This window comes from Asparagus officinalis, chromosome 1 (assembly GCF_001876935.1).
Source record: "Asparagus officinalis chromosome 1, Aspof.V1, whole genome shotgun sequence".
NCBI classification, from domain to species: Eukaryota; Viridiplantae; Streptophyta; class Magnoliopsida; order Asparagales; family Asparagaceae; genus Asparagus; species Asparagus officinalis.
Genome location: NC_033794.1, coordinates 96,837,488 through 96,849,672, shown reverse-complemented (window position 1 = coordinate 96,849,672; position 12,185 = coordinate 96,837,488). Strand labels below are relative to the sequence as shown.

The 12,185-nt window shown below is 37.0% G+C and overlaps 1 protein-coding gene across 1 annotated transcript in view; it reads left to right on the top strand.

Moving 5' to 3' along the window:
• The window catches only part of LOC109828752, a 31,977-nt gene continuing 20,010 nt past the window's right edge, over window positions 219–12,185 (top strand). Inside the window, exons 1-6 of the mRNA XM_020395675.1 lie at window positions 219–632; window positions 5,437–5,552; window positions 7,210–7,418; window positions 9,986–10,105; window positions 11,481–11,609; window positions 11,693–11,763. Of these exons, the coding sequence (XP_020251264.1) occupies window positions 238–632; window positions 5,437–5,552; window positions 7,210–7,418; window positions 9,986–10,105; window positions 11,481–11,609; window positions 11,693–11,763 (1,040 nt within the window). The 5' untranslated portion in view covers window positions 219–237. The remainder of the gene's footprint in view (window positions 633–5,436; window positions 5,553–7,209; window positions 7,419–9,985; window positions 10,106–11,480; window positions 11,610–11,692; window positions 11,764–12,185) is intronic.

Below are 12,185 nucleotides of genomic sequence, written 5' to 3'. Positions count from 1 at the left end.
TCCGTCCGGCCTCAACGGCACCGGCGACTTCGCGTAGCCTTGTAGAGCTCAAATCGCAGCGTTCCGTCTCTGGCGACGTTTCTAACATGCAAAGGTGGCGATCGTTCTCCTTCTCGATGATGTTATCTCTCCTGCCGTATCTCAGATGTGCGATTCGTCCGCTGAGCCGGCGCCGATCAGGATCGGGACAAAAAATCGAGAGTTGTTTGCTGTTTCGTGCAGGGTGTCCGGCCCTGAATGTGCGTGGCAGACGGAGCGGCGGTGAATACAACGGCGTTGGGTGGGGATCCGCCAGAGCAGACGAGTGGTGCCGGGACGGGGACCCACGGGGATGGAGGCGGTCATGGAGGGAGAGGAGCGAGCTGTTATGTGCAGGATGGGGAGACTGCAGAGGAGTCTTGGGGTGGGGATGTCTATGCTTGGGATAGCTTGACGAAGCCTTGGAGCTTTGGGAGTAAAGGGGGGAGCACGAGCTTGGAGATGGATTATGGAGGAGGAGGAGGAGGGAGGATAATGATGGTGGTTAAGGATGTTCTTGAGGTGAATGGGGTGATTAGTGCTGACGGTGGAGATGGTGGGTGGATGGGCGGTGGTGGATCAGGCGGGAGCATCCATATCATAGCTAACAAATTGTAAGATATTAGGGCCCTTTTGTTGAGAAGAAATTTTTGAAATAGACCATATCATAAAATTAATTACCAAAATCAACCTCGTTCAAGTATATTTATCAAAATTGACCTATTTTTAGCCATATCAGTGTGGAGCATTGAAACTCGGTCAATTTTGAAAAAAGACTAGTTTTGAAAGTCTACGGGATTGAAATTTGTGTAATTAGTGGCCTACGCAAATCATTTAGCAATTTACTAATTATATGGGATTCACAATCCCGTATATATTTTGTTCAGAAACTTTTTACGATATTGTCAATTGGCAAAGTGGTTAAAAGAATAAGTCAGTTAGCAATGCACTAGTTATATGGAATTCACAATCCCGTCTATATTTTGTTCAGAAACTTTTTACTGTATTGTGAGTTGGCAAAGTGGTTAAAAGAATTAGTGTTAAGTTATGGGCTGAAAGAGCATGGGTTCGACTTTTAGCCAAGTAATGAGTTTTTTTTTTTTACTGCTGAATAGATAAATAAAAAAATAAAATAATGTTGGCAATGATGAGATTTGAAGTCAACCCCAATCTCTTAATTGAAGTCTAGCTCTCTTCGAGAGAACCACTTAGCCAACTATTGTAATCATGTTTAATTTGAACTTGAAATTACGTACGGGATTCCCAATCCCGTATAATTAGTAAACTTCGCTAATTACATGGGATTAGCAATCTGTATACTACGAAAATTGTGTTTTTTAGAATCGACTTCTTTTTAGCGACGGCTGCTGACGTGGTTGAAAAAGTAGGTTAATTTTGATAAATAATTTTGTAGTAGGTCAATTTTGATAATTAAAATTGTGACATGGTCTTATTTAAAAAATTTCTCCTTTTGTTAATTGGTCATTATACTTTTATCATAATTGTGTCAAAATTTTATGGGCTTTTCCAGAGAACCACACCTAGTCTTGCATGTCACCACGCGTAATTGCTCAAATTTTAGAAAACCACCCCTTTCGACCATCCATGCACTTTTCTAGCCAATTTTCCTTCCAAAAAGGTACAGTTTGAGGGTTTTACCCCTGCATAGGTTTAATTTTGTTGAACTTTGGGATTAAAATTAAATACCCCAATTTTTTCCATTTTAATTTTGATACCACAAATTCTTCTTAGCCGAAAAAATACCTAGAGTCTACTTCATTTTGCACTTAGATACCATGAAGTTTTTTTTCGCCCGAAACGTATGTCAAAGTTCAACTAAATTTTGTTACTCGAAAGTTCAACAAAATTTAATCTTGATCCCTAAATTTCCACAAATTTTAACTTTGATGCCCACAGTTCAACAAATTTAAACGTAGAGGGTAAAACTGTCAAAGTATATGTTTTGTATGAAAATTTTGATGGAAAATATCATGGGTGGTTTTATGTTAATGGAATGGTAGATAGGAGTGATTTTCTAAAACTTCAGTAATTAAGGATTGCATCATGAAACAAGGTTTAAGTTAGGGGTGATTCCCTAAAAATTCCCTATTTTTATGTGGATATTGGATACAAGCTATCGTCTCATTAAGCAAATTGAGCTATCAAAAGATAGAAATGGATGAGGTCCACCTCGACGTGAGACTATAAGGGTGGACCTCATCACCAGCCTAGCCCTTGGAAATGAGCTGACATCTCATGCCCAATTTTTTCCTTTCATTATAGCTGAATGCAAAGTTTGGAAATTTAGATTGCTTTAGGAATTTGGTAGTTATAACATGTTATATGTTAAAGATTGTTTCTAATTAATTATAAATTGCGTAAAAACTATTGTCTAAGAGGAGGGAGCTGAAAAAGCTGATAAGTACGGAAAGGTTTCCGGTGTATGAAGGAAAGTAGATAATTGTTGGGCATCACAAAAGAAGTTGAAATATGGAAAATATATATAGATAGAAGATAAGATTCATGACATTCTAGAAGGTCCATGTAAGAATGTGAGGTCTAGAAAGCTTTTCAAGTTATTATATTATCTTAAATGTGGGATATATTTGGCAAATGAAATCTCTTTAATTAAAATGCGCATTGGTTTATTGTATAGACTTGGAGAATGATCTAGTTTTTAGTTTTTTCCAGATTTAGTATAAGATGCTTTGTTTTGCAGGCTTGGGCTCTAACCTATATGAACTTGTAGGATTTGAAATTAAAGCGTTATGAGTTTCTTTCCTTTTCATGTAAGGATGATTCTGACTATAACTTACATCTGTTCATAGACATCCTTAAGATCTTTTGTTGTGGTTCTTTGTTGTGGTTCTTATGATTGTCATTCCACCTCGTTAAAATAGAATAAGCCAATGTATACTAGTATAGAGTATGGATACAAAATGCTGAAAGAGAGGGGAAAAAATTCAAGGTGCAGATACATGATGATGCAATAGTAATATCATAACATGTGTATTATAAAAACTATGAAAAATATATCTTAATACTACAATGCACTAATTAATAATGCATTACTTTTTTTTATGAAGAGTGTATATCATATGCCGTTCACATGTTGGATTCTGAAGCTTTAGTGGACACATGGTATACACTAGAAATTTTAGGATACATCAAACAAAGATACTAGTAGTTATCCATCGAGTTTATGATTCTCCAAAGATTAGAATGCTCATACTTGATATTTCACACTTATATCTTGTGGATTCACCCAAACTCGCGGTCATTTCTTTAAATTTTTAAAATAATGATTGTTTAAGGCTATGACAGAGAGTTGCAAGTGGCACAGTGAAGGCTTTACTTTTATTTGTTAGAATTAGAACCTTTTCAGTTTTTGAATGGTGATGAATAATATGTGTCCTTGTTACAACAAAAGCTAACCAAGCTTCACACATGCATGCAAATTTTCTTGAGTTTTTCTGATGTAAATCCCTAAATCTTCATTAATTTCAAATAAGTCCCCCAAAAGATGGATATTTTGAATAAGTCCCTCAAAATCTTTTAACTTGTATTAAATAGGTCATTAGGTCCCTTTACTTTCATTCCGTCATTTTAACTTCACATAAACTTAACTCCCTTTTATTTCCCCGTTAACTCCTTGTCTTCTTCTTACAAACAAACCCCCTAACAGCTACTTCCCATAACGTCATAATCCATTGAAACCCAAACGGTCCCTCAAACCTCTCCATTTTCTGCATTCTTCTCCAATGGCGGAAGCTCATGGTCGAGCATTCTACAGTTCTAGTCCAGGTTCATGTTTATGTTCAACCTGGTGAGGAAGCACATGTTCATGTCTAGATCCCATAACCCTATAATCTTCTCAAGGACCATCCTGCATTATACGTACACATTTACGTATCTCTATAATTTGACAAACATATCACAAAACAAAGTTCATACTGAGCTCGAAGTAGAACTCAAAACTGGGAAGAAACAAAGCTCGAACTGAGCAAAAGCGGATTCATCTCCAATGGCAGAAGCTCATGTTCAACCATTCTGCCCCATGTTCATGTTTATGTTCAACTTGGTGAGGAAGCTCATGTTCATGTCTAGATCCCATGACTTAATAATCTTCTGAAGGATAATCCTGCATTATAGGCGTACATTTATACATCTCTACAACTTCACAAATCGATCACACAGTAGAGCCCAAACTTAGCACGAAATAGAATTCAAAACTGAGAAAAAACAGAGCATGAACTCAGAAACAAACGCATTCCTGTCCAACGGAAAAAAGATCATGTTCAAGTATTTGCCCAAGGTTCATGTTTATGTATAACCTGGTGAAGGAGCTCATGTTCATGTCTGGATCTCATGACTCAATAATCTTCACAAGGAAAATCCTGCATGATAAGCATACATTTGTACATCTCTTAAGTTTCACAAACACATCAAAAATAGATCTCAAAATGAGCACTAAATAGAACTCTAAACTGTGAAAAATCAAAGCTCAAACTAATAAAAAATAGAGCTTGATTTGAGCACATAATCTTCAAAATGAATTACACACTATTTCAACTCTTAAACAACAATGGCAGTTACAAAGCAAAGGAATGCACAAAAATGAAGTACACACTAGATTGAATATGATACTTATTTTTGTAAAACAGTGTACAAAGCTTTTTACATGTGACAATGCACAAAACCGTGCAAAAACAAGAACAGTTAACATATCATCGCACTTTGTTTTTGAGAGCGAGTGAGAAGTAGAGGACAGACTAAGGTTTTTGTCCAAAATTTTTGAAACAAAATTAGAAGCCGTAGGCTTTGGGTGTGGGGGCTATTCAAGAGAGAGACAGACAGGAAGAATCAGAACAATTGGGTTTTCCTTGCTTATGCATATCGTAACTCAGGTATGAACCCTACCCCAGCTCGGATTAGACAGAAATCACAAAAAGGAACCTATCTGATGCATGGGAAAACATCTTAGGGACTTATTTAGAACATATATGTATTGGGGAACTTGTTAAAGTTAATGAATTTTTGGGAGATTTATTTAAGAAAAACCCAATTTTCTTTCTGAAAGTTTTACATATTGAAACGTTATTCAAGGAAAACTGGATAAGTCTTGTGACTATTGATAATTGATGATTAAGCCACAAGGCTTTAACCAAAGTTACAAAGCAGTCTAAGTGATTATTATTGTGCGTAGACATGCCATGCGTTGGGACTTTTAACTGATCTCTCATTATTTTTCCCCTCATTTTTTGATTTGAACGCAAACATATTTAAGCTTGACAATAATGAATGATGGTGTATATGTACACTGTTTTCTAGAGTTTGCGCATGCTTAAGTAGTCAAGGAGAACTTGCATTGTGTTGAAGTAAAATTCAAATTTAATTTAATGTTCTTATTAAGAACAGGACCGGAAATGGCAACATATCTGCATCAGGGGGCAATGGCGTGGCAGGGGGAGGAGGTGGGCGAGTTGCTATTGACATTTTCAGCAGGCATGACGAGCCAAAAGTTTTTGCTCATGGTTAGTTGTTCTCATCTCTGATGTTTGACATTTTTAATCCATTTTGCTTATTGTTACTTGTTGTTGGAAAGCACCCATGTAAGGATGGGATCCATTCACTATAATTATGGTTCATTTTAGGTATGCAAACCAAAAATTGAATATTTAGTGGTATATGTTAATTCTTGAAGTTCATTAACTATTAGTTTAAGTTTTCAGTTTTCGTTTTGATTACTAGAGGATGGTAAAAAAGCCTCCATACATTTCATAATTTATCTTAACTTCAACTGTTGTTGTTACAAGCTCTGAAGTAGGGAGATGAATACATGACATGGGCATGGTGATACGACTGAAAAACTAGAATACTATGTGTGTGTGTGTGTTTGTGAGTGCGCACGTGTATGTGTGTGTGTGTATATATTGTGTGTGTGTATATATATATATATATATAGATTGCATCAAGATTTGATCTCTCCCTCCATCTCTCTTCATTCTCCTTCATCACTTACTGGCAATGACAACAACTGATGATCGTGTAAAGAAACAGTTGATGATGACTGCCCAAAAACAGTCATCAATGACCCAAGGTTTTAAATGTCGGCCGACATATCAGTTTGAGGGCTTGACCGACACGACATGGACGTTTTCAACTCGTATGTCGGTTTTCAGGGTCAAATCGGAAATATCAGGGTCATATCGGGCATATCGGCCTATTTTTTAGTTTTGAAAAATCGGTCGATATGGTATTTTTTTAAGGTCTGTTTTTTGTTATCGGGTTTGGGTTTAGTGATAAATACTCAAACCGTTTGACCCGATCTCATGTTTAAGGATTTCTTATGAACCCGATTGAAAGAATTTATGAACCCAAATCCATATATTATTTACTTTTTTATATGTTTGTTTCTTATGAACCCGATTGAAAGAATTTATGAACCCAAATCCATATATTATTTACTTTTTTATATGTTTAGTCTATAGAATTTATAAAGTATGCTTATATTGAATTTATGAATGCTTAGATTACATTTAGGACATGATATTATACATATGCGCCTATCTGATATAGCAATCCGATATTTAGTCAATGTTCCCCGATATGTCCCCGATTTATGCTATCCGACATGGATTTCAGCCATTCGACATGAACCCGACATCTGACAATTAAAACCTTGCAATGACCACAAGTGAACAGTTGATGGTCAGTGCCGCAAGCAACCACCACCGGTGAATGGCCATCAAATCCATCGAAAAAGCATTCTATTTCTACACACACACAAACAGTCATCAATGACCACAAGTGAACAGTTGGACAGTTATATACGTATCCATTGATGATAAGGATGACACCTAGGCTGTACAGACATGTACATCGAGACATGACACAACACAATATGGACATGATTGCATGAATGCCTAGGAAAAAAGAAAACGTCATTGGGTATATACGAAATTATTTAATATTTTGCAATTTACTTAACTGCTTCTTATATAAAATTACATCACACGCTTTTGATAGTGTACCTATTTATGATCCACTACTTAGTAGGCTGCTGGTTGTCTGTCTTTTATATTCATCTGTGTTATCCCGGTCAATGCAGAAAGTAGTCATTAGTCACTTTTGTGTGAAACTTTGTGCAACTACCTGATTGCTATGTTTTATAATGCTTTCTTTTTGCAGGTGGAATAAGTCATGGCTGTCCTGAGAACTCTGGTGCCGCAGGGACCCTTTATGATGCAGTTCCTCGGAGTCTTATCATTTGTAATAACAACTTGTCCTCTCAGACTGATACACTTCTTCTTACATTCCCTAATCAACCACTTTGGACGAATGTTTTTGTAAAAAACCGAGCCAAAGTTGATGTTCCATTGCTTTGGAGTCGTGTACAGGTTAGTGACCGACTGACTGGTTAACCTTTATTGTGCATTATCATGCCTGCTACAGTATTCAATTTTTCATCATCTGAAAATTATTTTTCTGCAGAACTGTTAGTTGTTGAGTCATTATAGCTACTGAGATATTGTGGTACCAGAGTATAGATTAGCAGCTGTTCCGATTTATGTTTTTATATGAAGAGAAACAAAACTTTTGCCAATATTAACTTCTGTATGTTTTGTATCTCAATCAAACTTTTGATAAGCTCAATATTGCATCTTGTTATGTTTTATTTTTTTGCTCAGCTCTGACATTTTATTTGGGGTAGTAAACTAGTTTATCTTTGATGGATATTATGAAAAAAAATTATAGTCTCAGTTTCTGGAAACTTTGAAAGAAATGACATAGTGCGGACTATGAGAATGCCTTGATTTTCATTGCTGCCAATGCTTCTCTTATTCCATTCTAACTTTCCAATTTGTCTCCTTTAAGGTACATAAAACTAGATTCTTAACCTGAGTTTTCAATGTCAATGTCATATTGTAGGTATTACTATTTTTAAGAAAGGTTAAATTTCAGCAAATAAGCCCCCCGCCCCCCCAACCGCAATGATATACAATTAGCCCTTACGCCTTGAATTTTTATCTTACAAACCTCCTCAACTTTGGGGTGTCATGCAAAAACTTCCCTGAAGTTTAGACTTTTCTCATTGGACCCTGCCCCTGTATTTTGTGCAAATAACTATAATACTATGCTGAGAAAAATAACTGCACTTTTTTGGAGGAGGGGAGATTTTTTTTTTTTTTTGGGGGGGGGGGCCATTGCTTGTGAAATTGAAAGTAACTAAAGTGGAGCTTTCTCTCGCCTAAGGACATTATACTTATTTGCTACATGCAGGGGGTCTGTCAAGAAAAAATTTGAACTTATCAGGGTTTTGTGAGACCACAAAGTTCTGGGAGGTTTTGTGAGATAAAATAAAAGCCCAGGGATTTATGTGTAAAACCACATAAAGTTCCGGGGGATTTTATGAAACCAACCCTTTTCAAAATCTTTCGGGTCCCTTTCTGCTAATTCTATTAAACTAACGTAAACATTCCTCATTAATTTTTGCTGACATGTGGAAAATTGAACAATTCATCTCAACTTTGCAAACTCGTGTTAGTTTTTTGCTTAAGCAGGATTATTTAACTTCTCCGCTTATGGGAGGCGGTAAACATAGTGCATTTTCTTTCTTCATGATTCTTTTATCCCACACCAGCTTCTTTTGCCACCTCTGATGTATATGAGAAATTTATTGAAGTTTTCACGTGTTTCAAAATTAGTAATTAATTGGTTGGTCTCTACAAGTATCTAAAGTTATTTATTTTTCATCCCGTAGCTCGTAAAATGATACTACAATAAAATATTGTTGGCAAGAATTTGGGTGATTATTCCATTTTTTGGACGTCTAATGTGTCCTAAGGCTGCTACATTTTCCACTAAGAACTCGAAGTGGAAATATTCTGAGATTATAAGATTTATTTTGTGCATGGTGGTATTATCCAAGCTTTTCAAAACCTTAGTTGCAACTATCATGGTGCATCCCTTTTTTTTCTTAATATATTTCCCCCCTATTTAATCACCCTGATGGAACTAATGTTGAGATTTTGCTATTAGCTTTGGTTGCCAACTTTGTGACCGCACTATGCCAATCTGTTGGCATCTTTATCATAAGATAATAGGCATATGACAACTCTCATTGTTCCTCATGGCTATTAGTCGCGTGACAAAGACCTTTAGGCGAACATGTTCCGACTTCTGTCATTAGCAAATGGGAGTTATCAGTAGATTTTTGCTTTTATATTTGGTTGCCAATTTTGTGATAGTGTGGAACACCGATGCTTTTTTGTTAGCATACTTATTGTGGATGGTAGGCACCTGACAACTTATATTGTTGCTCACGGTATTATCCCTGTGACAAGCCTTTAGGTGAATGAGTTCTGACTCTTGTCTGTGTCTGATGTGGGCTCATTCCTTGTGTCAATTGACTTCTAAGACTTTAATCAAGTTGTGTTCTTTTGGGCCACGCATACCTGATAGAAATGTATTCTGTTGACTTTACCTTGACCTCCATATCCTCTACTTCCTTTTGATCAATAGTGCAGCTCTTACATGGCAATGCCAAACTGCATCCCAGGTTTCTTTTTTTCCTTTGTCTTTTCTCTTTTATAATATCTCTACCTTATTCTTCTCTTCTCTTTCTTACTTCCAGCCACATGTATGACCCACGAATTATGCAGCAGTTGACCACATAGTTCGCATACTTCATTGAACTGATGCACATTATTGAAATGGGCTGTTTCAGAAATCAATTGTGCTGGATAATTTACGAAAGCAGATGATTTGCATTTTTCTGTTATTATTGTTATTGTTGTCAGTATTATTATTTTCCCGTTATTATTATTATTGTTATTATTATTATTATTGTCCTTTTGCTTTTAACTTGAAGTACAAATTTGTTTACTTCAGAGTTCTGGTTTTGCTTAGAGTAAAAATATACAATTATGTCATCTTGAATGGGTTTCTCTTGGCTGCTACACAGGTCCAAGGACAGCTTAGCCTGTTGTCTGGCGGAGTGATGAATTTTGGTCTGAAACACTATCCCTTCTCAGAATTTGAGCTTATGGCAGAAGAACTTTTAATGAGCAACTCAGTAATCAAGGTGATTACTATCTTGTTTCTATTCTGATGAAATGAAAAGGCTGTGACAAACTTGGTGGGTTGATTGTTTAGTGTAACTTCTAGGACAACTCGGCTATCGATTTAAAATGCACGTCAAATATTTGTTGTGAAAGGTCCCTTCCACTACACCAAAACTCCGAAGTTGTGTTTTAGTGAGGGTTGAGGATTATAATCTTTTACTCAACATTTCCTCGCAAGCTAAGCACCCTTCCATGGGCCAAAGCTTGGACTCACATCTTAACGTTACCAGTATATTTTTTTTCAAAATCTGCTTTAAATTTGTGGGCTGCTCTGATACCATGTTAAAATCTCTTCCACTACACCAAAACTCTGAAGTTGTGAGGGTGGAGGGTTATATTTTTACACACAAACATTTGTTGAACCTTTATTGTTGATTTTTAATAGTTTAAAGAGTAATTTCTCCAATTTGAAGAATTTTCTTCACTAGTTTTTATCACCTCATAGTGACTTGCATATCTTTGTTTTTTAATGCTGGCCAACTTCCTGTAGCCTATACAAGACTTGTTCCTATGTTTCTTTTCAATAGTTGTAGCCTAGCACAGGAGAGATGGATTTTAAACCTCTTAAACACTACAAAGTGATCTTACCGCCATGCTGCAATGGAGCTTGTCAAATTTTATTTGTTTAGATGACCAAAATATTTTCCATCTTCACAAATGGGAAATAACCGATGGTGAGCCCCGGCACAATGATAAGAGTTGTTGCCGTGTGACCTGGAAGTCACGGGTTTGAGCTGTGGAAATAGTCTCTTGTTAATGCAAGTTGAGGTTGCGTACACTAGACCCAAAGTGGTCCGGCCCCTTTCTGCACGCTGCACATCGCTGGATATTTGTTCACTGGGTTGCCCTTTCTTACAAATGGGAAGTAGCCATTACAATTGTCACTGTCAATTCATAGTCATGTCAGTCAGGCAACTGTACGTTTCCTTTATGAATTATTTATTTATCTTCTTCTCTTTGCACTTTTTTTGGACCAAAGAATTAATGGAGCTGTTTCCACAAGGTAGTTAGTGGATATACTTTGCATTTTTGAAGAGGTTTTCCTCTTTATCCCATATGATGAGCACTATCTTAGACTTTTCTCTTTTTTCTATTATTTAAACTTCTCCTTTTCTTTATTGATGTCTTTCTGTAATTATACTATCAATTCCCAAGTCTAGTTCATCTTGCAACAAAAAAGAAAATGTCTTCATTGCAGTAGCTATCTCTTTCATTTTCCTGAGACTATTTTCTTCTTAGTACACCCATGTCTTCAACTGGGCGCCTGCACACGTTTTCATTACTTTGAATTTTGATAAGTTCTTTATTTGATAATATTACATTTAATTAGTTTAGGTATTTGGAGCTTTACGAATGTCTGTAAAGATGCTATTGATGTGGAATTCCAGAATGGTAATCAGTGCTGGTGGAGATTCACTAATTGCTACTTCAATACTTGAATCTAGCAATTTAGTAGTTCTGAGGGTATGTTCCTGATTCTTGGTTTGCATGTTGAAGGCCATTATTTTATTGGCGTTTTTTTAGATGACATTTGCAATGTGTCTCAGGAGTCATCAGTAATACATTCAAATGCCAATCTCGGAGTAGTAGTGCGCTTGGGTGCCATGATTTCTCTGTCGCGTTGAGGGTTGCGGCGACCCCCAGCGTGTTGAGTCATTCTGGGCTTCTTCATCGGGTCCAAACGCTCGTGAACTGGAGCTTTGCCTCTCTCATCAGGAAGTGGACCGAGGCGCTCCAAGACTGGCTTTATTCTTTTGGAGGATTCTGCATGATCTCCCGGAGTAGCTATGGGAACTCTCGGTGACTTAGCTTGGTTCGCCGGAGGTTGAACTTTGGTTGGAGGCTGCAAAGGTTGCTCCTTAGCCTGAATTGCCGCTTCAGACTTTGGCTTCCAAACTTTGCGAGTTGGTGGCGGCTTCTTGGCTACCTCTCTTTGCAACTTTCTACGGGCTTCTTCGGCTTGAGCCCGTGCCTGCGCTGATAGCGCGCGGCGTTTGCGGATGCGTTCTTCCAGCGTCGAACGATTCCGTTTGACACGGA